Raw genomic sequence first — 26,331 nt, 5'->3', positions numbered from 1 at the left:
GGCTGGGGCACCGGGGGTCACGTCGCTCGGCCGGTGTTCAGCTCCAGCTGACCCTGTCCTTGTCTCTGCTAGATGAGCGGGACCGTGTGCAGAAAAAAACCTTCACCAAGTGGGTCAACAAGCACCTCATCAAGGTAGGCGGGGGCAGGGGAGGGGGCGGCGGCCCCCGGCGCCCCCAGCTGTCCTCTGCGCCTGTGCGCGCCTCTCCTCTCTCTGAAGCCTCTTGTTTTCCGTCCTCTCTCCTCCACTGCTCTGTCCTCCTGCTCCTTCTCCGTCTCTCTGGCCGCCCTGGTAGCACTGGAGGGCACAGGTAGGTGCCTCGCGGGGTGGGGAGGGCCACGTGCTCTGCCCCCGCAGGGCTCCTCTCTGGGCTGGGCCTCTGGGGAGTGCGGCCACCCAGACCCTCTGTGCCCGCAGGCCCACAGGCACATCAGCGACCTGTACGAAGACCTCCGCGATGGCCACAACCTCATCTCCCTGCTGGAGGTGCTCTCCGGGGACAGCCTGGTATGCCGCCCTCCTGGGGCTCTGCTCTCCCCTGGGCCCTGCCTCCCTGCCCGTGGGGGCCTTTCCCACCTGCCACCCCCGCTCCCGCGCCCGGGCCGCGGCGAGAGGCCTAGCCTGCAGACCCCGCGGGGCCCCCGAAGCGTAACCTCATGCTCTGCTCTGCTTTGGTTTCTCTGCTGCTTGGACTCTGAACCTTGACCTCTGCTCTTTACCCTTTGCCTGCTCCGGCTGGGCAGCCGAGAGAGCGGGATGTAATCAGGAGCTCGCGCCTGGTGAGTGGTCGCGCCGCGCTGGCTGCTGGACCGCTGGACCCCGGCTCACCTGGGGCCGACAGCCGTGTGGCCTGGTGGCACCTGGCGGGCAGGTGGCCGTGTGTCTGAGCTGCCCGCGGTCCCGCTGGCCGCTCTGCCTGTGCTGGCGGGGGACCCATTGGGAGCCACAGCAGTGCCTCCCGCCCCGCGCCTCCTCCCTGCGCCCTCCACCCGCGGCTTCCTGGCTATTGTCCCCTCCCAGCCCCTTCCTTCCGCCCGCGGCCTGGCCGCTGGGCTTCCCGAGCCCCCCCCAGGCTGCCCCAGTGCCGGGGCCCTTTCCCAGCGGGGAGGGTGGACCCGACGCAGGCAGGGCCCAGCACGGCTGCTGGGGGTGGCCTCTGGCCCAGCGTCCGCCTCGGGGTGCCGGGCGGGCCCAGGCCGCGTCCTGTGCCCCGCGGACGCTGACGGCCATGCCTCCTCCCACAGCCCCGGGAGAAGGGCAGGATGCGCTTCCACAAGCTGCAGAACGTCCAGATCGCCCTGGACTACCTCCGGCACCGCCAGGTGAGGTCCCCTCCTGCCCGCGCCCCCTTCCCGCCCGGCCCCCGCCGCGACTGAGCGCAGCTTGCTCGCAGGTGAAGCTGGTGAACATCAGGAACGACGACATCGCCGACGGCAACCCCAAGCTGACCCTGGGCCTCATCTGGACCATCATCCTGCACTTCCAGGTGGGCGCCGGCCTGGCCTCCCGGCGGCCTGCCCGTTCTGTGCCCTGCAGCCGGGGCGGGCAGGGCTGGGGAGCCTCCCCGCCCAGGAATGCGCCCCGTGCCCGAGGGCGTTCTGGGGAAGCGGCTGACTCACAGGCCTGCCCCGGCGGCACAGGAAGCCGCAAATCTGAGAGCTGGGCAGGCAGGGCCGGCTGGCACGGCAGCTGAGTCACGTGGGCTGGTGGGCTGACAGACCAACAGGCAGCAGGGGCTGCAGGCTGGTGGGCTGACAGACCAACAGGCAGCAGGGGCTGCAGGCTGGTGGGCTGACAGACCAACAGGCAGCAGGGGCTGCAGGCTGGTGGGCTGAGGGCTGCCAGCACACACCCCGTGCCCGGTCCCCGAGACGCTCCAGCCCCTGCCTGCAGGCACAGGGAAGCCTGACCCCTCCCCACCTAGACCGGGCTTCTAGCGAGCTGCTCGCAGCTGCCCCCCGGGCCCCCCTGCCCCCACTGTTGCTCCCGGCCAGCCTCAGGCGGGCCCAGAGCCCCTCTCCCAGCTGGGGAAGCCCAGGGCACCCACGATTCGGGGCTGGGGACTGAGTGCCTGGTGGCTGTTGGCTGGAGTGGCCGGGGCTTCTGGCCCTGATGGCCTTGGCGGGTCCCGGCAGCCACCCGGTGTGGGGAAGCGGCCCCCCGATGGTCGCAGCTGCCCCTGCGCTCATGCAGGCAGCCATGGGCGTGGGGTGGGACATGCGGGCAGGCCGCGGTAGCTGAGCCCCTGCCTCTGGTCCCTGCCCAGATTTCAGACATCCAGGTGAGCGGGCAGTCGGAGGACATGACGGCCAAGGAGAAGCTGCTGCTCTGGTCCCAGCGCATGGTGGAGGGCTACCAGGGCCTGCGCTGCGACAACTTTACCACCAGCTGGCGCGACGGCCGGCTCTTCAACGCCATCATCCACCGGCACAGGTACGCGGCCCGGGGAGGTGGCGGCCGGGCGACTTCAGACAAGTTGGGGCTGGAGGGGCGTCTGCTCCTGAGGCGGGAGCCGGTGCCAGAGCCTGTCCCGGAGGGGGTATGGTGCCAGCGCCCCACCCCCTGCTCCTCAGCTGCCTCCTGGGCCCTTCCAGAAACCCCGTGTGGCCAGGGAGGGGCCTGTTGGCCGGGCCACGGTGGGGGCGACCCAGGGACCCCCGAAACCCCAGCTCTCCCCAGGCCCTGTACTGACCGGCCGAGGGGTGGGGGGCGCTCTCGGCACTCCCTCCTGCCTGCGCCTAACGTGGCTCCCTGGGCTCTGGGGCGGGCCTCTGGCCGTGTAGTGGCTGGGAGCTCTGTGTGCACGGAAGGGTGCAGGAGCCAGGGCTGCCCTGAGGCAGGAGCCAGGGCAGGTCCCCGGGCGCACGTGGGGCGGGAGCGCGCGTCGCCTGGCTTCACCGAGAGCGTTGCCTGCGCCTGCCTTGGGCCGAGCGCCTGCCTGCTGGGTGGGCCTCGGGCCTGGCCCCATGCCTGCCTGCTCACGCGCCCTCGTCCGCAGGCCCACGCTCATCGACATGAACAAGGTGTATCATCAGACCAACCTGGAGAACCTGGACCAGGCCTTCTCCGTGGCCGAGCGGGACCTGGGAGTGACGCGGCTCCTGGACCCCGAGGGTGTGTGCCGCCGCCCCCTGCCCTCCCCCTCCGCGCCCCAGGGCCCCTCTGACGCCCTCCAACCCCCTCCCCCACAGACGTGGACGTCCCCCAGCCCGACGAGAAGTCCATCATCACCTACGTCTCGTCGCTGTACGACGCCATGCCCCGCGTGCCTGATGTGCAGGATGGGGTGCAGGCCAACGTGCGTGGGGGAGGCGTGCGGGGGGGCAGGGCGCCCTGGGCCCTGACCCCAGCCCCTGACCCTGCCGGCTGCCCGTAGGAGCTGCAGCTGCGCTGGCAGGAGTACCGCGAGCTGCTGCTGCTGCTGCTGCAGTGGATCCGGCACCACACGGCTGCCTTCGAGGAGCGCAAGTTCCCGTCCAGCTTCGAGGAGATCGAGGTGGGCCGCCCCCCTCGGCAGCACCCCCCCGCCCCCCGCGCCCACCCCAGGGGGCCTGGGTGTGGCCGCTGACACCTCGTCTCCCCAGATCCTGTGGTGCCAGTTCTTGAAGTTTAAGGAGACGGAGCTCCCGGCCAAGGAGGCCGACAAGAACAGGTGTAAGGGCATCTACCAGTCCCTGGAGGTGAGGCGGCTGCCGGGGCCTGGGTCTGTCTGGGGCGGGGCCGGCCTGCCGCAGTGCCTCTGGGAGCCAGGGCTGAGCTCAGCGCCTGCCCACAGGGCGCCGTGCAAGCTGGCCAGCTCAAGGTGCCCCCCGGCTACCACCCGCTGGACGTGGAGAAGGAGTGGGGCCGGCTGCACGTGGGCATCCTGGAGCGTGAGAAGCAGCTCCGGAGCGAGTTTGAGAGGTGAGCGGGCGGGTGCAGGGGCTGCCTGGGTGGGAGGGGCCCTGCGGCGGGAGGGGCCCTGCGGCTGCCAGGAGCCAGCCAGGCATGAGTCACCCTTGGAGGAGGAAATCCCCCCTGGGCTGGGAAAGCCGCTGCCGTCCAGTGGGCCGCGGGCGGGCGGGCGGGCGGCAGGGAGCGGGCCAGTGCTCCGTGGGCCGGGAGTCTGGCTGGACCCCCTTGCAGCGCCGTCTCCTGGTTGCTCTCGGCTGCAGGCTGGAGCGTCTGCAGCGCGTGGTGAGCAAACTGCAGATGGAGGCCGGGCTGTGCGAGGAGCAGCTGAACCAGGCCGACGCCCTGCTGCAGTCGGTGAGGGGGGAGCGGGTGGTGAGGGGGGAGCAGCGGTGGGGCGGGTGAGGGCGGGTGAGATGAGCCCAGGGAGGGGAGGGAAGAAGAGAGGGAGGGAGGTGGAGAGGAGGGAAGGAAGAGGGAGGGAGGCTGCAAGAGAGCTGCCCTGCCCCGCCCTGCAGCTGTGAGCCTGGGGAGCAGGGGGGACTGGAGGGGGGCAGCTCTGGCTCCGGGTGGGCGGGGCCCCGGCCCGGGCACCTCCCTCGTGGAGTGCTCCAACCCCGCCCGCCTGCCGGGTGCCCAGCTGTGTGCTGAGTGCCAGCCTCACCCCGAGGGGCTCCGTGTGCGCGGGCGGGGGCCTGGGGTCTCAGGCCCCTGGGCAGGCTGTGGGGACAGGAGCTTGTCGAGAGGTTGGACAGCCTCTGAGGCTCTTGGACCTGATCTGGGTCCCTTGGGGTCCCCACCGAGGGCCTGGGTGCCGATCTGGCCGGAAGCATGTCCAGAAGGCGTGGGCTGGATGAGGGGGGTGCTGGGGGTCCGCGGACTACGGCGCCATCCAGCCACGTGCTGCGCTGGGTCCTGGCCGGGCTCTGAGTCGCGCTCGCCTCACAGGACATCCGGCTGCTGGCGGCGGGCAAGGCGCCGCAGCGGGCTGGCGAGGTGGAGCGGGACCTGGACAAGGCCGACGCGCTCATCCGCGTGCTGTTCAACGACGTGCAGGCCCTCAAGGACGGGCGCCACCCGCAGGGCGAGCAGATGTACCGCAGGTGGCCGCTGCGCGCCCCTGCTCGTCGTGCCCCCCTGCTGGTCGTGCCCCCCCCCCCCGCCGGACCCCTGCCCCTGCCACCCCATCCCGCCCTGCCAGCTCCCCCTCGCCCCCGCCGGCCCCCCCCCGCCAGCCCACCCCCGCCGGCCCCCTGCCCTTGCCACCCCATCCCGCCCTGCCAGCTCCCCCTCGCCCCCGCCGGCACCCCCCCGCCGGCCCCCTGCCCCTGCCACCCCATCCCGCCCTGCCAGCTCCCCCTCGCCCCCGCCGGCCCCCCCCCGCCGGCCCCCTGCCCCCGCCACCCCATCCCGCCCCGCCAGCTCCCCCTCGCCCCTGCCGGCCCCCTCTGACCTGCCCTCGACGACCCCCCTGCCCCTGCCACCCCATCCCGCCCTGCCAGCTCCCCCTCGCCCCCGCCGGCCCCCTGCCCCTGCCACCCCATCCCGCCCCGCCAGCTCCCCCTCGCCCCTGCCGGCCCCCTCTGACCTGCCCTCGACGACCCCCCTGCCCCTGCCACCCCATCCCGCCCTGCCAGCTCCCCCTCGCCCCCGCCGGCCCCCTGCCCCTGCCACCCCATCCCGCCCTGCCAGCTCCCCCTTGCCCCCGCCAGCCCCCCCCTACTGGCCCTCCCCTGCCGGCCCCCTGCCCCTGCCACCCCATCCCGCCCTGCCAGCTCCCCCTCGCCCCCGCCGGCCCCCCCCTACTGGCCCCTCTGACCCGCCCCTAACGACCCCCCTGCCCCACCGGCCCCCTCTGGCTGCGCCTGCTAACCCCGCTGCCCCTGCCCCAGGGTGTACCGCCTGCACGAGCGCCTGGTAGCCATCCGCACCGAGTACAACCTCCGGCTGAAGGCGGGCGTGGGCGCCCCCGTGAGCCAGGTGACCCAGGTGACGCTGCAGAGCGCGCAGAGGCGTCCCGAGCTCGAGGACTCCACCCTGCGCTACCTGCAGGACCTGCTGGCCTGGGTGGAGGAGAACCAGCGGCGGGTGGACGGCGCCGAGTGGGGCGTGGACCAGCCCAGCGTGGAGGCGCAGCTGGGCAGCCACCGTGGCCTGCACCAGTCCATCGAGGAGTTCCGGGCCAAGATCGAGCGGGCGCGCTCCGACGAGGTGGGCGGGCGCCGGGCGGGGCGGGGCGGGCGGGGCCGCGGCTGGCACAGGGCCTCACCCCTCCCCGTGTCCTCAGGCCCAGCTGTCGCCGGCCACGCGGGGCGCCTACCGCGACTGCCTGGGAAGGCTGGACCTGCAGTACTCCAAGCTGCTGGTGAGCGGGCGGGCGGGCCCGGCAGGGCGGGTGGGGCCCCGGGCTGCGCCTGCCCTCGCGCCCACCCACCTGCGCGCCCACTCGCCCGCCATAGAACAACTCCAAGGCGCGCCTCCGGGCCCTGGAGAGCCTGCACGGCTTCGTGGCGGCTGCCACCAAGGAGCTGATGTGGCTGAACGAGAAGGAGGAGGAGGAGGTGGGCTTCGACTGGAGCGAGCGCAACACCAACATGGCCGCCAAGAAGGAGAGCTACTCGGTGAGCTGGCCTGCCGAACCCCCGACCGGCCCGCCCCGCCGCGCTCGGCGCCCGTCCCCTGCCGACTGGGAGCACCCGGTTTTGCCGAGAGCCGGGTGGGCGCCGATGCGGTCCGGACGCCACCCTGAGCGCCTTTGCCTCTGCGCCAGGCCTTGATGCGAGAGCTGGAGCTGAAGGAGAAGAAGATCAAGGAGATCCAGAGCACCGGGGACCGCCTGCTGCGGGACGACCACCCTGCGCGGCCCACGGTGGAGGTGGGACCGCGGGGGCCCGGTGGGGCGGGGGGCCGGGCGGGCGCGCACAGGGCTGACGAGCCGCCGCCCTGCAGTCCTTCCAGGCGGCGCTGCAGACCCAGTGGAGCTGGATGTTGCAGCTGTGCTGCTGCATCGAGGCGCACCTGAAGGAGAACACCGCCTACTTCCAGGTGAGAGCCAGGCGCCCTCCCTGCCGTGCGGCGGCCTCAGCCTCTGGCTGCCCTGGCTGCCTGCCGGGTGCCCACACAGACGTGGCTCGGCAGTCCCTGGCGTCCGCCCCACGGGCTCGCGCTGGTCCCGTAATTCTCCCTGGTTCTCGTGAGGGGTGCTAGCTGCCCCGCACCTCAGTGCTGGCCCCCAGGGACCCCACGTGGTGCCAGCCAGGGGCAGGTGCTCTGGGCCCCCCAGTCCCACATGACCCCTTCCTGCCACCCCAGTTTTTCGCAGACGTGCGGGAAGCCGAGGAGCAGCTGCAGAAGCTGCAGGAGACGTTGCGCAGGAAGTACACCTGCGATCGTTCCACCACTGTCACCCGCCTCGAGGACTTGCTGCAGGACGCCCAGGTGAGCCGACTGCGCGGGGTGGGGCCCTGCGGCCTCCAGTGTGTGGGGGCCACCCTCTGGGGGGGCGGGGCTTAGGGCAAGGGGGCAGGGCGGAGGAGGGGAGGGGGATGTGCAGGCACCAGGCGCTGCCCACACGGCCCCAGGACTAGCCCCAGGACCAGCCGGGCCGGAAGGTGATGGGGGAGGAGCCAGCGACAGAGGGGTTGGGAGAGGGGAGGCGGAAAGGTGGTCTTGGGAAGGGGTTTGGGCCCTTTGGAGGGCTGGACGCTGGGGATGGGAGGCCTTCCCAGTGCCAGGTGTTCCAGCAAGTTCTCAGAACCCACAGGCCCACTCCTGCCCGCCCCCTGCCCTGCACCACGCCTCTCCCCTCCCAGCCCCATCCCTGTCCACCTTGAGTGCAGCAGCACTGACCTGCAGGCGTGGCCGCCCGGCCCTGGGGAGCGGGTTGGGCCCCGAGGGGCGTGGGGACCCCCGAGGCCCCTGGGCCGCGCCTGGCAGGGCCTTTGTCCCGCAGGATGAGAGGGAGCAGCTGAACGAGTACAAGGGCCACCTCCTGGGCCTGGCCAAGCGGGCCAAGGCCATCGTGCAGCTGAAGCCGCGCAACCCAGCCCACCCTGTGCGGGGCCCCGTGCCGCTGCTGGCCGTGTGCGACTACAAGCAGATGGAGGTGAGGCAGGGGCCACGGGCAGGGGCCACGGGCAGGGGCGGGGGAGTCGCGGGTGCAGGGGCGGGGGGCGGGGGGCGGGCTGTCACCAGCCGTTTCTTCCCAGGTCACCGTGCACAAGGGTGACGAGCTCCAGCTGGTGGGCGCTGCGCAGCCTGCTCACTGGAAGGTGCTCAGTAGCGCCGGCCACGAGGCCACCGTGCCGTCCGTCTGCTTCCTCGTGCCCCCCCCCAACCAGGAGGCCCAGGAGGCCCTCGCCAGGTGGGTGCCCGGGCCGGCGGGAGGGGCTGGGCGTGCCCCCACGTGCCTCTGGACAGTGCCCCCCAGGCCATGCCTCCCCAGCCGTGCCCCCAGCCGTACCCCGCATCAACTGTGCCCCCCGGCCATGCCTCCCCAGCCGTGCCCCCAGCCGTACCCTGCATCAATTGTGCCCCCTGGCCATGCCTCCCCAGCCGTGCCCCCAGCCGTGCTCCCTCCTTGCTGTGCCCACCCCCCCCTTCCTGATCCTATGCCTCTTGGCCGTGTGCCCCTTCCGGCCCACCCCTCTGGTTGTGTCCCTGACTGTGCACCCTCCGGCTCCCCCCACCCGGTTGTGCCCTTGACCGTGCCCCTGGCCGCAGGCTGGAGGCCCAGCACCAGGCCCTGGTGGCGCGCTGGCACGAGCTGCACGTGGACCTGAAGAGCCTCCTGGCCTGGCAAGGCCTCAGCCGCGACGTGCAGCTCATCCGCTCCTGGTCCCTGGTCACGGTAGGGCCGCCCCGGGGTGGCGTGGGCGGAGAGGCGGGGGATACCTGGGCTGGTGGGTGCACCGCAGCCCCGCCCCGCCTCAGCGCCCCCTCCCGCCGCCCCCAGTTCCGCACGCTGAAGCCCGAGGAGCAGCGCCACGCCCTGCGCAGCCTGGAGCAGCACTACCAGGCCTTCCTGCGGGACAGCCAGGACGCCCACGGCTTCGGGCCCGAGGACCGGCTGCAGGCCGAGCGCGAGTACAGTGCCTGCAGCCGCCACTTCCAGCAGCTGCTGCAGAGCCTGGAGCAGGGTGGGCGGCGGCAGGCCGGGGCGCGGGCGGGCACGGGGGCGCGCGGGCAGGCGTGTGGGCGCGTGGGCAGGGGCGCGGCTGGTGACCGGGACCATCCCCCAGGCGAGCAGGAGGAGTCCCGCTGCCAGCGCTGCATCTCGGAGCTGAAGGACATCCGGCTGCGGCTGGAGGCTTGTGAGACGCGCACCGTGCACCGCCTCCGGCTGCCGCTGGACAAGGAGCCGGCGCGGGAGTGCGCCCAGCGCATCGCCGAGCAGCAGGCAGGCGGCCGCCCTGCCCTAGCCCGGATCCCTGCTCCCTCCCACTCCCCCCACTTCCCCCCCCCCCGCCTCCCCCCACCCCTCCCACCTCTCCCATCTCCCCTTAGTTCCTTGTTTTCATTCTATCTCTTTCCCCTTGTCATCTCTCTCTGATCCCTCTCATTCCGTGCCCCCGTCCCTCGTGCACACCTCCTTCCCCCGTGGCATCTCCTGTCCCCCCCAATCCCTTTTCTCTCTTCCCGTCCCCCTGTCTCCCTACCCCGGCCTCCGAGCGCCGCAGCCTGGCCCTGGTGGTCAGTGAGCCCCTTTCTCTCCACAGAAAGCGCAGGCTGAGGTGGAAGGACTGGGCAAGGGGGTTGCCCGGCTCTCGGTCGAGGCCGAGGAGGTGCTCGCCCTGCCTGAGCCCTCACCCGCCGTCCCCACCCTGCGCTCGGAGCTGGAGCTGACGCTGGGCAAGCTGGAGCAGGTCCGCAGCCTGTCCGCCATCTACCTGGAGAAGTGAGTGCCTGGCCCGGGCGCCCTGCTGGCCGCTGGCAGAGCAGTGCGGGGTGCAGTGGGGTGCAGCGGGGTGCAGCGGGGCGCGGGCGCCGAGTGGGCTGGAGGAGCCAGGGCTGCGGGCGTGCAGAGGCTGGGCCGTGTGTCTCAGGGAGGCGCCAACAAGGTCATGTGGCGCTGGACATGCTTGAGAGGGCTTGGGACTTGGGCTCCGTGGAGATGCCCGGCAGGTGCACGCCTGGCCAGGAGTGGCCATCTAGCCTGAGGCAGGAGCCAGCGGGGGCTGCGGTCCTAGGGCCATCTAAAGTCTCAGGTGAAGAAGCACAGCCAGAGAGCAGAGGCGTCCCCCCAGACAGAGCTCAGGGGCCCAGGGTCTGGGGTTCAGAGGAGGGAGGGAGTCGGTGACGGGGAGGTCCCTGGAGAGCCGTGAGAGCGGCTGTTTGGGGAGTGCAGTGGGCAGGGCCCTGAGCTGAGGTCCCCACAGTCTCCCCCCCTCCCCCGCCCCGGGCACCTGAGGAAGTAGAATCACTGCTCGAGTCCAACCACGGCCCACCCACAGCCTGCACACAGCCTGCCCATGGCCCACCTCCCCACCCACCCACAGCCCCAGGGCTGTGTCTGTGTGTTTAATTCAGACACGCAGAAGGGGTCGCTAGCGTGCGGGGTACAGAGGTCTGGGGCCGCTGCCCTCCCACCCCGTTTCCTGGCGCTCTGAGGTACTTGCTGCTGCCGGCTCTTGGAGCATATGTCAGATGTCCCAGGCTCTCCTGTACTGCCACAGCGGCCTGAACGCACCTCCTGGGCTCTGCCCAGCACTCGCACCCACACCCCTTGACCATTGGGACTGGAAGGCAGAGAGCCAAACCCCTGGGCTGTGCTGGCCTCCTGGGCGCCACGGGCTGCGCGGACCTGCCCCCGGGCTGGAGCCGCCGTTCCCTCAGGGCACAGGCCGGGAGCCCCGAGTCCAGGAGGCCCCTCCCCGACCCCTCGGGGCCTCAGGCGCCGACCACCAGCACGGGCAGGGGCTGGGCATGCTGCTCGCCGGCCGGCTCCAGCCCCAGCCCCCTCTGCCCCCAGGCTCAAGACCATCAGCCTGGTGATCCGCGGCACGCAGGGCGCCGAGGAGGTGCTCCGGGCCCACGAGGAGCAGCTCAAGGCGGCGCAGGCCGTGCCCGCTACCCTCCCCGAGCTCGAGGCCACCAAGGCTGCACTGAAGGTACCTGGGCCACTCCCGGGCACCGGCCCCGTGCCTGCTGGAGTGTCTGGGAGACGGGGGGGATGCTGGGGGTGGGCCTCGTGGGCTGACATGACCTCTGCTGCCCCCCACAGAAGCTGCGGGCCCAGGCCGAGGCGCAGCAGCCCGTGTTCGACGCCCTGCAGGACGAGCTGCGGGCGGCCCAGGAGGTGGGGGAGCGGCTGCAGCAGCGGCACGGCGAGCGCGACATCGAGGTGGAGCGCTGGCGCGAGCGCGTGAGCCAGCTGCTGGAGCGCTGGCAGGCCGTGCTGGCCCAGACGGACGCCAGGCAGCGTGAGCTGGAGCAGCTGGGCCGCCAGCTGCGCTACTACCGCGAGAGTGCAGACCCGCTGGGCGCCTGGCTGCAGGACGCCAGGCAGCGGCAGGAGCAGATCCAGGCCATGCCGCCGGCTGACAGCCGGGCCGTGCGGGAGCAGCTGCGACAGGAGAAGGTGGGCCTGGGGCGGGGCCGGGCGGGGCGGGCCTGTGGGCGGCACTGACGAGCCCCCGCTCCCAGGCGCTGCTGGAGGAGATCGAGCGCCACGGCGAGAAGGTGGAGGAGTGCCAGAGGTTCGCCAAGCAGTACATCAACGCCATCAAGGTGAGGCCTGGGCGGGGCGGCCCCTGGCGGGCGGGGGCTCTGGGAGGGCGGCTGCGACCAACGCGGACGTGTCCCCGCAGGACTACGAGCTGCAGCTGGTCACCTACAAGGCCCAGCTCGAGCCGGTGGCTTCCCCGGCCAAGAAGGCCAAAGTCCAGTCTGGGGCAGAGAGCGTCATCCAGGAGGTGAGGCCGGCGGGCAGGCAGGTGGGCCGGCGGGCACCGGGGGGACGTGGCTCCGCACAGGCTGACCCTCCCCCTCGACCCCCCAGTACGTGGACCTGCGCACGCGCTACAGCGAGCTGACCACACTCACCAGCCAGTACATCAAGTTCATCAGCGAGACGCTGCGGCGCATGGAGGAGGAGGAGGTACGGCTGCGTGCGTGGAGCGATGGGGCGGCCCCGAGGCTCCCGTCCTCCTGCAGCTGGTCCTGGCCTGGCCCACGGCCCCTTCCCCGTGACCCCCAGGGCCCCCCCACGGTGGCGCTTGGCTGGCCGCCTCCCCCGCCAGTGGCATGCCCCACTGGGTGGTCCGCCCGGCTGCCTGCACACCCCGCCTCTGGAAACTTGCTCTGGGAAGAGCGGGAGTCTTGGGTTGTGGTGCGTGTGAGGTGTTCTCAGGACACCGTGTACGGCAGGGACCACTGCTGCCCTTCCCCGGCCTGCCTCCCTCTGCTCCACGTGGCCTTGTGGGCTGGCTCGGGTCTGCGCTGCTGTCCCCACTGGCTGCCTCACCCACCCTTCCCGCCCCACCCTGGTGGCTGCTGGGAAGAGCCCCAGGCTGGGGCAGGGGCCCCTTGGCGGGTCCAGGCTCACAGCGTCTGCCGGTGCTCCGGGAGGGCCGTGACGTGGACACGGCTCGCGGGCCCTGCAAACCTGCTGCTTTGCTCTCTCTCTCTCTCTTTGTCCGTCTGTCTGTCTCCGTCGCCCGTCTGCGGGAAGAGGGGAGGACGCCTGGGCCTCCTTCCCCAGGCTGGTGAGCATGGTGGGGGGCCAGGCTGCGCTCGCCGCCCGAGCGCCCTGGCGGGTGCACGCTGTCCCCGCGGCTGGGCTGGGCCCTGTCTGTACCCGACCCCTCCCTGCACGGCGCTGCTCTGAGACCGGCGGTGCTGGGTCCGGCGAGTGCCCGTGCCCGCCGCCCGCTCACAGCTCCTTCTGGTTCTCTCTCTCTCTGCCTGCGGCCGCAGAGGCTGGCTGAGCAGCAGCGGGCAGAGGAGCGGGAGCGGCTGGCCGAGGTGGAGGCCGCACTGGAGAAGCAGCGGCAACTGGCCGAGGCCCACGCCCAGGCCAAGGCGCAGGCAGAGCGCGAGGCCCAGGAGCTGCAGCGGCGCATGCAGGAGGAAGTGGTGCGGCGGGAGGAGGCAGCGGTGGACGCGCAGCAGCAGAAGCGCAGCATCCAGGATGAGCTGCAGCACTTGCGGCAGAGCTCAGAAGCCGAGATCCAGGCCAAGGCGCAGCAGGCGGAAGCGGCCGAGCGCAGCCGGCTGCGTATTGAGGAGGAGATCCGCGTGGTGCGCCTGCAGCTAGAGGCAACTGAACGCCAGCGCAGCGGGGCTGAGGGTGAGCTGCACGCACTGCGCGCACGCGCGGAGGAGGCCGAGGCCCAGAAGCGACAGGCCCAGGAGGAGGCTGAGCGGCTTCGGCGGCAGGTGCAGGACGAGAGCCAGCGCAAGCGGCAGGCCGAGGCGGACCTGGCCCTGCGCGTGCAGGCGGAGGCTGAGGCGGCCCGCGAGAAGCAGCGGGCCCTGAAGGCGCTGGAAGAGCTGCGGCTGCAGGCCGAGGAGGCGGAGCGGCGGCTGCGACAGGCTGAGGCGGAGCGTGCCCGCCAGGTGCAGGTAGCCTTGGAGACGGCGCAGCGCAGCGCAGAGGTGGAGCTGCAGAGCAAGCGCGCCTCCTTCGCGGAGAAGACGGCGCAGCTAGAGCGCACGCTGCAGGAGGAGCACGTGACCGTGACGCAGCTGCGGGAGGAGGCAGAGCGGCGGGCGCAGCAGCAGGCGGAGGCAGAGCGCGCCCGCGAGGAGGCCGAGCGCGAGCTGGAGCGCTGGCAGCTCAAGGCCAACGAGGCGCTGCGACTGCGGCTGCAAGCTGAGGAGGTGGCACAGCACAAGAGCCTGGCGCAGGCAGAGGCCGAGAAGCAGAAGGAAGCGGCAGAGCGCGAGGCGCGGCGGCGAGGCAAGGCTGAGGAGCAGGCTGTGCGGCAGCGCGAGCTGGCCGAGCAGGAGCTAGAGAGGCAGCGGCAGCTGGCAGAAGGCACCGCGCAGCAGCGCCTCGTGGCCGAGCAGGAGCTCATCCGGCTGCGGGCCGAGACGGAGCAGGGAGAACAGCAGCGGCAGCTGCTGGAGGAGGAGCTCACCCGGCTGCAGCGGGAAGCGGCCGCGGCCGCCCAGAAGCGCCAGGAGCTGGAGGCTGAGCTGGCCAAGGTGCGGGCGGAGATGGAGGTGCTGCTGGCCAGCAAGGCTCGGGCCGAGGAGGAGTCCCGCTCCACCAGCGAGAAGTCCAAGCAGAGGCTGGAGGCCGAGGCCGGCCGCTTCCGCGAGCTGGCCGAGGAGGCCGCCCGGCTGCGCGCCCTGGCCGAGGAGGCCAAGCGGCAGCGGCAGCTGGCTGAGGAGGACGCGGCGCTGCAGCGGGCAGAGGCGGAGCGGGTGCTGGCCGAGAAGCTTGCCGCCATCGGCGAGGCCACGCGCCTCAAGACAGAGGCGGAGATCGCGCTCAAGGAGAAGGAGGCGGAGAACGAGCGGCTCCGGCGGCTGGCAGAGGACGAGGCCTTCCAGCGGCGGCGGCTGGAGGAGCAGGCAGCGCAGCACAAAGCGGACATCGAGGAGCGCCTGGCGCAGCTGCGCAAAGCCTCTGAGGTCGAGCTGGATCGGCAGAAGGGGCTGGTGGAGGACACCCTGCGGCAGCGGCGGCAGGTGGAGGAGGAGATCCTCGCGCTCAAGGCCAGCTTCGAGAAGGCAACCGTGGGCAAGGCGGAGCTGGAGCTGGAGCTGGGTCGCATCCGCAGCAACGCCGAGGACACGCTGCGCAGCAAGGAGCAGGCGGAACTGGAGGCGCAGCGGCAACGGCAACTGGCAGCCGAGGAGGAGCAGCGGCGCCGGGAGGCCGAGGAGCGCGTGCAGAAGAGCCTGGCGGCCGAGGAGGAGGCGGCCCGGCAGCGCAAGGCCGCGCTGGAGGAGGTGGAGCGGCTGAAGGCCAAGGTGGAGGAGGCGCGGCGCCTGCGGGAGCGGGCCGAGCAGGAGTCAGCGCGGCAGCTGCAGGTGGCCCAGGAGGCTGCCCAGAAGCGGCTGCAGGCGGAGGAGAAGGCGCACGCCTTCGCCGTGCAGCAGAAGGAGCAGGAGCTGCAGCAGACGCTACAGCAAGAGCAGAGTGTGCTAGACCGGCTGCGCGGCGAGGCTGAGGCAGCGCGGCGGGCGGCCGACGAGGCCGAGGCGGCCCGGGAGCAAGCTGAGCGTGAAGCAGCGCAGTCCCGGCGGCAGGTGGAGGAGGCCGAGCGGCTGAAGCAGGCGGCCGAGGAGCAGGCGCAGGCCCGGGGGCAGGCGCAGGCCGCCGCGGAGAAGTTGCGCAAGGATGCCGAGCAGGAGGCGGTGCGGCGGGCGCAGGCAGAGCAGGCGGCCCTGCGGCAGAAGCAGGCGGCCGACGCAGAGATGGAGAAACACAAGAAGTTTGCGGAGCAGACGCTGCGGCAGAAGGCGCAAGTGGAGCAGGAGCTGACGACGCTGCGGCTGCAGCTGGAGGAGACGGACCACCAGAAGGGCATCCTGGATGAGGAGCTGCAGAGGCTGAAGGCGGAGGTGACGGAAGCCACGCGCCAGCGCAGCCAGGTGGAGGAGGAGCTCTTCTCCGTGCGGGTGCAGATGGAGGAGTTGGGCAAGCTCAAGGCCCGCATCGAGGCCGAGAACCGCGCGCTCATCCTGCGCGACAAGGACAACACGCAGCGCTTCCTGCAGGAGGAGGCCGAGAAGATGAAGCAGGTGGCCGAGGAGGCGGCGCGGCTGAGCGTGGCGGCTCAGGAGGCGGCGCGGCTGCGGCAGCTGGCCGAGGAGGACCTCGCTCAGCAGAGGTCCCTGGCTGAGAAGATGCTCAAGGAGAAGATGCAGGCGGTGCAGGAGGCCACGCGGCTCAAGGCGGAGGCGGAGCTGCTGCAGCAGCAGAAGGAGCTCGCGCAGGAGCAGGCCCGGCGGCTGCAGGAGGACAAGGAGCAGATGGCGCAGCAGCTGGCGCAGGAGACGCAGGGCTTCCAGCGGACCCTGGAGACGGAGCGGCAGCGGCAGCTGGAGATGAGCGCTGAGGCCGAGCGCCTCAAGCTGCGCGTGGCCGAGATGAGCCGGGCCCAGGCCCGCGCCGAGGAGGACGCCCAGCGCTTCCGGAAGCAGGCCGAGGAGATCGGCGAGAAGCTGCACCTCACCGAGCTGGCCACGCAGGAGAAGGTGACGCTGGTGCAGACGCTGGAGGTGCAGCGGCAGCAGAGCGACCAGGACGCCGGGCGCCTGCGGGAGGCCATTGCCGAGCTGGAGCGTGAGAAGGAGAAGCTGAAGCAGGAGGCCAGGCTGCTGCAGCTCAAGTCCCAGGAGGTACCAGCGTGCTCCACGCGCAGGCGGGGGGCGGGCCTGGGGGGGGTCTGCGCCCAGGGTGGGCCGGGGTGCCTGGGGCCCTGCTGGCCACTGACCTTCCACCCCCGCACCCACCTCCACTCCTCCCAGATGCAGACGGTGCAGCAGGAGCAGCTGCTGCAGGAGACGCAGGCGCTGCAGCAGAGCTTCCTCTCCGAGAAGGACAGCTTGCTGGAGCGGGAGCGCTTCATCGAGCAGGAGAAGGCCAAGCTGGAGCAGCTCTTCCAGGACGAGGTGGCCAAGGCGCGGGAGCTGCAGGAGGAGAAGCAGCGGCAGCAGCGGCAGATGGAGCAGGAGAAGCAGCAGCTGGTGGCCAGCATGGAGGAGGCGCGGCGGCGGCAGCGCGAGGCCGAGGAGGGCGTGAAGCGCAAGCAGGAGGAGCTGCAGCGCCTGGAGCAGCAGCGGCAGCAGCAGGAGGAGCTGCTGGCCGAGGAGAACCGGCGGCTGCGGGAGCGGCTGCAGCAGCTGGAGGAGGAGCACCGCGCGGTGCTGGCTCACACAGAGGAGGCCGCCAAGGCCCTGCCCAATGGCCACGAGGTGCCCGACGGCCCGGCCGCAGAGGCGGAGCCCCAGCATGAGTTCGACGGCCTGCGGCGGAAGGTGCCGGCCCAGCGGCTGCAGGAGGCGGGCATCCTGGGCGCAGACGAGCTGCAGCGGCTGGAGCAGGGCCGCACCACAGTGGCGGAGCTCGCGCAGCGGGAGGACGTGCGGCGCTACCTACAGGGCCGCGGCAGCGTGGCCGGGCTGCTGCTGAAACCATCCAACGAGAAGCTGAGCGTCTACGAGGCCCTGCGGCGGCAGCTGCTGAGCCCCGGCACCGCCCTTATCCTGCTCGAGGCGCAGGCGGCCTCGGGCTTCCTGCTGGACCCCGCGCGCAACCGGCGGCTGACCGTCAACGAGGCCGTGAAGGAGGGCGTCGTGGGCCCCGAGCTGCACCACAAGCTGCTGGCGGCTGAGCGCGCCGTCACCGGCTACAAGGACCCCTACACCGGGGAGCAGATCTCCCTCTTCCAGGCCATGAAAAAGGACCTCATTGTGCGTGAGCACGGCGTGCGCCTGCTGGAGGCGCAGATCGCCACGGGCGGCGTCATCGACCCCGTGCACAGCCACCGCCTGCCCGTGGAGGTGGCCTACCAGCGTGGCTACTTCGACGAGGACATGAGCCGCGTCCTGTCGGACCCCTCAGACGACACCAAGGGCTTCTTCGACCCCAACACGCACGAGAACCTCACCTACCTGCAGCTGCTGGAGCGCTGCGTCACCGACCCTGAGACGGGGCTGCGCCTGCTGCCGCTCACGGACAAGGCCGCCCGGGGCGGCGAGCTGGTCTACACCGACTCGGAGGCCCGCGACGTGTTCGAGAAGGCCACTGTGTCCGCGCCGTTCGGCAAGTTCCAGGGCAAGACGGTGACCATCTGGGAGATCATCAACTCCGAGTACTTCTCGGCAGAGCAGCGGCGCGACCTCCTGCGGCAGTTCCGCACAGGCCGGATCACGGTGGAGAAGATCATCAAGATCGTCATCACGGTGGTCGAGGAGCACGAGCAGAAGGGCCAGCTCTGCTTCGAGGGCCTGCGCGCCCTGGTGCCCGCCGCCGAGCTGCTGGACAGCGGGGTCATCGGCCAGGAGCTCTACGGCCAGCTGCAGCGGGGCGAGCGCTCCGTGCGGGAGGTGGCCGAGGTGGCTGCCGTGCGGCGGGCCCTGCGTGGGGCTGACGTCATCGCGGGCGTGTGGCTGGAGGAGGCGGGCCAGAAGCTCAGCGTCTACGAGGCGCTGCGGCGAGACCTGCTGGCCCCGGAGGAGGCCCTGGCCCTGCTGGAGGCCCAGGCGGGCACCGGGCACGTCATCGACCCCGCCACCAGCGCCCGGCTGACCGTGGACGAGGCTGTGAAGGCCAGCCTGGTGGGGCCCGAGCTGCACGAGAAGCTGCTGTCGGCCGAGCGGGCCGTGACGGGCTACCGGGACCCCTACTCGGGGCAGAGCGTCTCCCTCTTCCAGGCGCTGAAGAAGGGCCTCCTTCCCCGGGAGCAGGGCCTGCGCCTGCTGGACGCCCAGCTCTCCACGGGCGGCGTCGTGGACCCCAGCAAGAGCCACCGCGTGCCCCTGGATGTGGCCTGCGCCCGCGGCTTCCTGGATGAGGAGACCAGCAGGGCCCTGTCCGCACCCACGGACGACGCCAAGACCTACCGCGACCCTGGCACGCAGGAGCCGGCCACGTACCGCCAGCTGCAGCAGCGCTGCCGGGCCGACCCGCTGACAGGGCTGAGCCTGCTGCCGCTGTCGGAGCAGGCCGCCCGGGCCCGGCGGGAGGAGCTCTACTCCGCGCAGCAGGCGCGCGAGGCCTTCGAGAAGGCCACGGTCGAGGCGCCGGGCGGCAGCTTCCAGGGCAGGACGGTGAGCGTGTGGGAGCTCATCAGCTCCGAGTACTTCTCGGAGGAGCAGCGGCAGGAGCTGCTGCGGCAGTTCCGCACGGGCAAGGTCACCGTGGAGAAGATCATCAAGATCCTCATCACCATCGTGGAGGAGGTGGAGACGCGGCGGCGGCAGCAGCTGTCCTTCAGCGGCCTCCGCGCCCCGGTCCCGGCCAGCGAGCTCCTGGACGCCGGGGTCCTCAGCGGGGCCCAGTTCGAGCAGCTCAGGGACGGCAAGACGACGGTCAAGGAGCTCTCGGAGGTGGGCTCCGTGCGGACGCTGCTCCAGGGCAGCGGCTGCGTCGCCGGCGTCTACCTGGAGGCCTCGGGGGAGAAGGTGGGCGTCTACGAGGCCATGAAGCGGGGGCTGCTCCGGCCCAGCACAGCCACGCTCCTGCTCGAGGCGCAGGCGGCCACCGGCTTCCTGGTGGACCCCGTGCGCAACCAGCGCCTCTACGTCCACGAGGCCGTGAAGGCGGGCGTGGTGGGGCCCGAGCTGCACGAGAAGCTGCTGGCGGCCGAGAAGGCCGTGACGGGCTACCGGGACCCCTACTCGGGCTCCACCATCTCCCTCTTCCAGGCCATGAGGAAGAGCCTGGTCCTCAGGGAGCACGGCGTGCGCCTGCTGGAGGCGCAGATCGCCACGGGCGGCGTCATCGACCCCGTGCACAGCCACCGCCTGCCCGTGGAGGTGGCCTACCAGCGCGGCTACCTCGACGAGGACATGAGCCGCGTCCTGTCGGACCCCTCGGACGACACCAAGGGCTTCTTCGACCCCAACACGCATGAGAACCTCACCTACCTGCAGCTGCTGGAGCGCTGCGTCACCGACCCTGAGACGGGGTTGCGCCTGCTGCCGCTGAAGGCGGCGGAGAAGCCCGAGGTGGTGGAGACCACGCACGTGTACACGGAGGAGGAGACCCGCAGGGCGTTCGAGGAGACGCAGATCGACATCCCCGGCGGCAGCGGTGGCGGCTCCATGTCCCTGTGGGAGGTGATGCAGTCAGACCTGATCCCCGAGGAGCAGCGGGCCCGGCTGCTGGAGGACTTCCGCGCCGGCCGCGTCACCAAGGAGCGCATGATCATCATCATCATCGAGATCATCGAGAAGACTGAGATCGTGCGCCAGCAGAACCTGGCCTCCTACGACCACGTGCGCCGCCGCCTCACGGCCGAGGAGCTCTACGAGGCCCGCGTCATCTCCCTGGAGACCTACAACCTCATCCGGGCCGGCGCCCAGACGCTGCGCGAGGCGCTGGAGGCGGAGCCCACCTGGTGCTACCTCTACGGCACGGGCTGCGTGGCCGGCCTCTACCTGCCCGGCTCGCGGCAGACCCTGACCGTCTACCAGGCGCTCAAGAAGGGGCTGGTTAGCGCCGAGGCCGCCCGCCTGCTGCTGGAGGCGCAGGCGGCCACGGGCTTCGTGCTGGACCCCGTGAAGAACGAGCGGCTGACGGTGGACGAGGCCGTGCGCAAGGGCCTGGTGGGCCCCGAGATGCACGACCGGCTGCTGTGGGCCGAGCGCGCGGTCACCGGCTACCGCGACCCCTACACCGAGCAGACCATCTCGCTCTTCCAGGCCATGAAGAAGGACCTGATCCCCGCGGAGGAAGCCCTGCGGCTGCTGGACGCCCAGCTAGCCACGGGCGGCGTCATCGACCCACGCCTGGGCGTGCACCTCCCGCTAGAGGTCGCCTACCAGCGCGGCCACCTCAACAAGGACACGCACGACCGGCTCTCGGAGCCCAGCGAGGTCCGCGGCTACGTGGACCCCTCCACCGACGAGCACCTCAGCTACGCGCAGCTGCTCAAGCGCTGCCGCCGCGACGGCCCCCGGAGTCCCTTCCTCCTGCCGCTCTCTGACGCCCGCCGGCTGACCTTCCGTGGCCTGCGCAAGCAGATCACCGTGGAGGAGCTGGTGCGCTCGCGGGTGCTGGACGAGGCCACGGCGCTGCAGCTGCAGGAGGGCCTGGCGTCCGTCGAGGAGGTCACCAAGAACCTGCAGAAGTTCCTTGAGGGCACGAGCTGCATTGCCGGCGTCGTCGTCGACGCCACCAAGGAGCGGCTCTCGGTGTACCAGGCGATGAAGCGCGGCATCATCCGGCCCGGCACGGCCTTCGAGCTCCTGGAGGCGCAGGCGGCCACCGGCTACGTCATCGACCCCATCAAGGGGCTCAAGCTGACGGTGGAGGAGGCCGTGCGGATGGGCATCGTGGGCCCCGAGTTCAAGGACAAGCTGCTGGCGGCCGAGCGCGCGGTCACCGGCTACCGGGACCCCTACTCGGGGAAGCTCATCTCCCTCTTCCAGGCCATGAAGAAGGGTCTGATCCTGAAGGAGCACGGCATCCGCCTGCTGGAGGCGCAGATCGCCACGGGCGGCGTCATCGACCCCGAGGAGAGCCACCGCCTGCCCGTGGAGGTGGCCTACCAGCGCGGCCTCTTCGACGAGGACATGAACGAGATCCTCTCAGACCCCTCGGACGACACCAAGGGCTTCTTCGACCCCAACACGGAGGAGAACCTCACCTACCTGCAGCTGATGGAGCGCTGCGTCACCGACCCCCAGACAGGGCTGTGCCTGCTGCCGCTCAAGGAGAAGAAGCGCGAGCGCAAGACATCCTCCAAGTCCTCGGTGCGCAAGCGCCGCGTGGTCATCGTGGACCCCGAGACGGGCAAGGAGATGTCGGTGTACGAGGCCTACCGCAAAGGCCTCATCGACCACCAGACCTACCTGGAGCTGTCGGAGCAGGAGTGCGAGTGGGAGGAGATCACCACCTCCACCTCGGACGGCGTGGTCAAGTCCATGATCATCGACCGGCGCTCGGGCCGCCAGTACGACATCGACGAGGCCATTGCCAAGAGCCTCATCGACCGGTCAGCGCTGGACCAGTACCGCGCCGGCACGCTCTCCATCACGGAGTTCGCCGACATGCTCTCGGGCAACGCGGGCGGCTTCCGCTCCCGGTCCTCGTCGGTGGGTTCCTCCTCCTCCTACTCCGCCAGCCCCGCCCCCCGGGCCCAGCTGTCGTCCTGGTCCGACCCCACGGAGGAGACGGGCCCGGTGGCCGGCATCCTGGACACGGAGACGCTGGAGAAGGTGTCCGTCACGGAGGCCATGCACCGCAACCTGGTGGACAACATCACGGGGCAGCGGCTGCTGGAGGCGCAGGCCTGCACGGGGGGCATCATCGACCCCAGCACCGGCGAGCGCTTCCCCGTGGCCGAGGCGGTCGACAGGGGCCTGGTGGACAAGATCATGGTGGACCGCATCAACCTGGCGCAGAAGGCCTTCTGCGGCTTCGAGGACCCGCGCACCAAGACCAAGATGTCGGCCGCCCAGGCGCTGAAGAAGGGCTGGCTCTACTACGAGGCGGGCCAGCGCTTCCTGGAGGTGCAGTACCTGACAGGCGGGCTGGTGGAGCCCGACGCGCCAGGCCGCGTGCCCCTCGACGAGGCCCTACAGAGGGGCACCGTGGACGCCCGCACCGCCCAGAAGCTGCGCGATGTCAGCGCCTACTCCAAGTACCTCACCTGCCCCAAGACCAAGCTCAAGATCTCCTACAAGGACGCGCTGGACCGCAGCATGGTGGAGGAGGGCACGGGGCTGCGGCTGCTGGAGGCCGCCGCGCAGTCCAGCAAGGGCTACTACAGCCCCTACAGCGTCAGCGGCTCGGGGTCCGCCGCGGGCTCGCGCACCGGCTCGCGCACCGGCTCGAGGGCCGGCTCGCGGCGCGGCAGCTTTGACGCCACCGGCTCCGGCTTCTCCATGACCTTCTCGTCCTCGTCCTACTCCTCCTCGGGCTATGGCCGCCGCTACGCCTCGGGGGCCCCGGCCTCCCTGGGAGGCCCCGAGTCTGCGGCGGCCTGAGCCCCTGGCCGCGCCCCACCCCGCTCTGCATGCGTGGCTCCTCCCCCGGCGCCGGGGTCTTCCTCTGAGGTTCGGGGTCTCCCTCCAAAGCAGTGCCTCGGTTCGCCTGAGCGCCCGGACGAGCGCTCGCAGGCCCCTCTGCAGGCGGCCTGCTCGGCCCGCGCCGGCCTCCCTGGCGACCGCCTCGCCCCCGCGGGTCTCCCCACACACCTTGCCTGCCCCTCACAGCCAGGTGCCTTGGAGGGGCCTGCGCCAGGCCCCAGCCCACCTCTCCTGTCCCCGGGGAGCGGTGATCAGGTCTGGGTGCAGGCCCCGGCCCCCCGAGCACGGCCCTCAGTGTCTCAGCCGGGTGGGCCTTGCTGGGGGGTCCTGAGACAGGCGTCCATCCAGTCTGTCCAGAGAAACCCCTTCCTGGTGGGTAGAGGACGGCCCAGCCTGGAACAGCCCGGCTGTGCAGCCGCTGTCCGAGCCCTGGGCTCCGTCCTCCACTCTGCTTCATTGCCCCCCCACGCGCCCAGACCCCGGGCCTCTGGCTTCAGCCTTCCGGTCTCGGCCCCCTAGTAAGTGCCTTCTGTGTTCTTCCTTCGTACCCCAGACCCGGGGTGGAGACACGTTTCCCAGCAAAGGCTCGTTCCCGGTGGCCCGGCCGCCCCTCGAGCCTGGAGGGCCCCACCCTAGGTGCTGCTTGCCCGTCTCCAGGGAGCACCAGCCCCCAGAGGGGCCTGGGCACCTTCGAGCGGCCGGGGGCTGTGGTGGGCTGTCCATGGACACTGGCCCCCAGCCCCCAGCCCGCGGCCCTGCCCTCTCCTCCCAGCCTGCACCTGTCTCCACCCGCTGACTGAGCTTTGCATGTTCCACTAACCCGGGCAGGCGGCAGGGGCAGGGGCCAAGCTGCCGGTCGCGTAGGTGAGGGCAGAACACTAACCTGACCATGGCGGGGCCTGCGGCTCCCGCCCCAATAAAGCAATTCCAATCTTGCCGAGAGTCCCTCTGGTTTTTCGCCCTGGGGTCAGGCGGGTGCTGGGGTGGTGTGCCAGGCAGCCAAAGGCGCTGATGCCGAGTGCAGAGTTCTGCCAGCTTTCATCGGGGTGTTTACTGGGGTGGCAGCCACAGTCAGAGGGCCCTGAAGAGCGCAGCTCCAGGCACCACAGGAGGTCCCTGCTCACCAAACCCTGTGGCCGCGTGCTGGAGCGAGATGGCGGGTGGCGTCTGCGAGGGCTCAGCTTCCTCTTCCTCTTCTGGCTCCGTGGGGCCACTTCTTCCCACCTCAGCGGTGGCTGGCGCAGGGCTCAGCTCTCTCTCTGGGGCTCGTTTCTTCCCGGCTCAGCGGCCCTGTCCCTTCACAAGGTCAGCCGTAAGCTCTCAGGGGAGTGGCTCAGCGCTCCTCCCGGCCTCTGCCGTGTCTGCGGAGCGTCTCTGCCTCTACCTACCTGTGTGTCTCCCTGAGTACCTGCTTCTGTAGCCCACTAAGGGGGTCCTCAAACCCAGATACACTCTAGGACGTGGTCACAGCCAAGCCCTCAGGTTAATTTCATCCAAGAATCTCAGGCGTATCTAATACAATGGAAGGATCGCATCTGGAGGAATAAACCAGTTTACAAACAGAATCTCTATAAATCTTCCTGGAATTTGTCAATAATACCAAACTGCCTCGGGCGGGCAGGGGGCTGCTGCCGCCCTCGGCGTGGGGCTTTGAGCTGGGCGGCTGCATCCCGGCCCAGGACGGAGCAGTGCCTCAGCCACGACGCTGACGGGGAAGCCGGACGTCTGCGTGTCAGAGACCAGCGGGCTGGGGGCGTCATGGCGAGGGGGCAGCCAGGCCGGAGGATGAGACCCTCCCCACTGTCAGTCCAGGCGATGACCCTTCACCTGGCCCAGCCCCTCAGGTGGGCGCGTGGCACTTTGTGGGCTCATGCTTTTTCCGACAAGGTAGGCTGTCGCCCATACCAGACGTGGGCTGTGTCCCCCAGTGGCAGGGAGGGAGAAGTGTCACCTCCCTGGGTAAGGTGGCTCCTGCCAGTATGGGCAAGCCGCTCGAGCCAGCAGCCACCCCGTGGTGGGCAGGCGACAGGCGGAGCACCAGCAGCAGGTCCTGGCGTCCGTCCCTTGCCCCGTCGGATTCCCTTGTGCCGCCTGTTAGGTTTGTCCCATCTTTTTTCTTTTTTTTTAAAGATTTATTTTATTTTTATTTAATTCTCCGCCTCCCCCAGTTGTCTGTTTTCTGTGTCTTTTTGCTGCGTCTTGTTTCTTTGTCCGCTTCTGTTGTCGTCAGTGGCACGGGAAGTGTGGGCGGCGCCATTCCTGGGCAGGCTGCACTTTTCTTTCGCTCTGGGCAGCTCTCCTTACGGGTGCACTCCTTGCGGGGACACCCCTGTGTGGCGCAGCACGCCTTGTGCGCATCAGCACTGCGCATGGGCCAGCTCCTCATGGATCGAGGAGGCTCGGGGTTTGAACCGCGGACCTCCCATGTGGTAGACAGACGCCCTAACCACTGGGCCAAGTCCGTTTCCCGGTTTGTCCCATCTTGACAGCTTCTTCAGGGTCTGATTGGTTGCAATTTCTGGGTAAACTTACAAGAAGAGGAGGGGTGGGACAAACCGCAGCCCCCTCTGCTGCCACTGGCCCTAAGGCCATGATTGGCTCTCTCCTTCCTTTTTTGCTGGGAGGGGAGGAAGGAGGGGGAGGGTGACATCCTTATCCCAGAGGGTCCGAGTCCCCGGCTGCAGTGCCCCAGGGGACTGTCTGGGCCAACGCTTGTCCCTGCCCCCTTCAGCAGCAGCTGCTCTGCCTCCTGACCATCAGAGCCAGCCCTGCCGGGCTCTTGGCTTGCTGTTCTACTAAAGCAAGGAGCCCACAGGGACCGGGTGGCAGCCGCAGCTTTAAGTAGACTGTGTCCTCAGCCGGAAGTGTTTCCTTTCTGGGGACCAGGACCTCTGAACGCTCACACTTAAAAGGAGCTAAAGAGTCCCCAAGTTGGACAAGAGGAGTGGCGGTGAGCCCTGCTTCCTGCCCCGGATCCCAGGGCAGGTGTGATGCCTGCGGATACAGCACGTGTAACAACCATTGGCTTAAGGCAAAGCGACCACAGCCTAAAGGACAGTGCCACGGCCCTGCCGCGTGCCATCTTCAAGACAGTGTCAGCTGCACTTCCTGTAGGCTGTTTCAACACAGGCCGGCCGCTTCCAGAGTGTGGGGGAGGAACTCCTGGCCCTGCTCCCACTATTGCACCCCCTTTTCTATAAAGTGGGTTCCATGGTCCTCGGGAACGTAATGCACAGACCTGTGCAGGTGATGACACACTTGGAGGATGTGGAGGTCCAAAGCAACGTGGATCCCGGGAAACCACGTTCTTAAAGCTAATCCGTTCCTGTGGGTATAAGCCTCTTGTGAGCAGGACTTTCTGATTATGTTACTTCAATAAGGGGTGGCCAGGAGAGGGTCTTAATCCTCTAAGTGAAGTCCTTTATAAGAGAATGTAACTCAGAGAGAAAGAGGAAGATAGCCACAGAAACAAGAAGCTAAAACCCAGGAGAGAAGGGCGAGACCAGCAGATGCCGCCAGACGCCCTGCCATGTGACGGAGTCCAGGATCGCCGGCGGCCTGTCTTCAGCGAGAGAGCATTGCCTGATGATGCCTTCATTTGGACATTTGTCTCAGCCTTGGAACTGTAAGCTTGCAAACTAATAATGCCCCATCGTAAAAAGCAACCCATTCCTGGTGCATTGCTTTCAGAAGCCTAGCAGACTTAAACAGATTTTGGTACCAGGAGTGGGGTACTGCTATTGGAAATACCAAAAAAAATTTAATTTAAAAATGCTTTCCTAA

At 70.0% G+C, this 26,331-nt stretch overlaps 1 protein-coding gene across 18 annotated transcripts in view; it reads left to right on the top strand.

The window, feature by feature from the left end:
• Nucleotides 1–23,483, top strand: part of PLEC (plectin) — a 51,703-nt gene extending 28,220 nt beyond the window's left edge. For 9 of the 18 annotated variants that reach the window (XM_058276150.2, XM_058276157.1, XM_058276160.2 and 6 more), the window contains 32 exons: nt 73–134; nt 296–310; nt 418–507; nt 1,245–1,322; nt 1,394–1,486; nt 2,267–2,433; nt 2,999–3,114; nt 3,192–3,298; nt 3,377–3,496; nt 3,585–3,680; nt 3,776–3,903; nt 4,155–4,248; nt 4,840–4,994; nt 5,784–6,102; nt 6,179–6,256; nt 6,351–6,512; nt 6,662–6,766; nt 6,841–6,936; nt 7,204–7,329; nt 7,844–7,996; nt 8,100–8,254; nt 8,614–8,740; nt 8,846–9,029; nt 9,132–9,289; nt 9,609–9,787; nt 10,862–11,000; nt 11,114–11,470; nt 11,536–11,619; nt 11,700–11,804; nt 11,891–11,989; nt 12,808–16,188; nt 16,318–23,483. In XM_058276150.2, the coding sequence (XP_058132133.1) occupies nt 73–134; nt 296–310; nt 418–507; nt 1,245–1,322; nt 1,394–1,486; nt 2,267–2,433; nt 2,999–3,114; nt 3,192–3,298; nt 3,377–3,496; nt 3,585–3,680; nt 3,776–3,903; nt 4,155–4,248; nt 4,840–4,994; nt 5,784–6,102; nt 6,179–6,256; nt 6,351–6,512; nt 6,662–6,766; nt 6,841–6,936; nt 7,204–7,329; nt 7,844–7,996; nt 8,100–8,254; nt 8,614–8,740; nt 8,846–9,029; nt 9,132–9,289; nt 9,609–9,787; nt 10,862–11,000; nt 11,114–11,470; nt 11,536–11,619; nt 11,700–11,804; nt 11,891–11,989; nt 12,808–16,188; nt 16,318–22,506 (13,517 nt within the window). In that variant the 3' untranslated portion in view covers nt 22,507–23,483. The remainder of the gene's footprint in view (nt 1–72; nt 135–295; nt 311–417; nt 508–1,244; nt 1,323–1,393; nt 1,487–2,266; nt 2,434–2,998; nt 3,115–3,191; nt 3,299–3,376; nt 3,497–3,584; nt 3,681–3,775; nt 3,904–4,154; nt 4,249–4,839; nt 4,995–5,783; nt 6,103–6,178; nt 6,257–6,350; nt 6,513–6,661; nt 6,767–6,840; nt 6,937–7,203; nt 7,330–7,843; nt 7,997–8,099; nt 8,255–8,613; nt 8,741–8,845; nt 9,030–9,131; nt 9,290–9,608; nt 9,788–10,861; nt 11,001–11,113; nt 11,471–11,535; nt 11,620–11,699; nt 11,805–11,890; nt 11,990–12,807; nt 16,189–16,317) is intronic. The other 9 variants (XM_058276151.2, XM_058276159.1, XM_058276162.2 and 6 more) reach the window with 1 other exon arrangement.
• The last annotated feature ends 2,848 nt before the right edge of the window (nt 23,484–26,331 follow it).

Source organism: Dasypus novemcinctus, chromosome 14, assembly GCF_030445035.2.
Source record: "Dasypus novemcinctus isolate mDasNov1 chromosome 14, mDasNov1.1.hap2, whole genome shotgun sequence".
Lineage (NCBI taxonomy): Eukaryota > Metazoa > Chordata > Mammalia > Cingulata > Dasypodidae > Dasypus > Dasypus novemcinctus.
The sequence above is the reverse complement of the archived record's forward strand: the minus strand, read 5'-3'. Positions and strand labels throughout refer to the sequence as shown.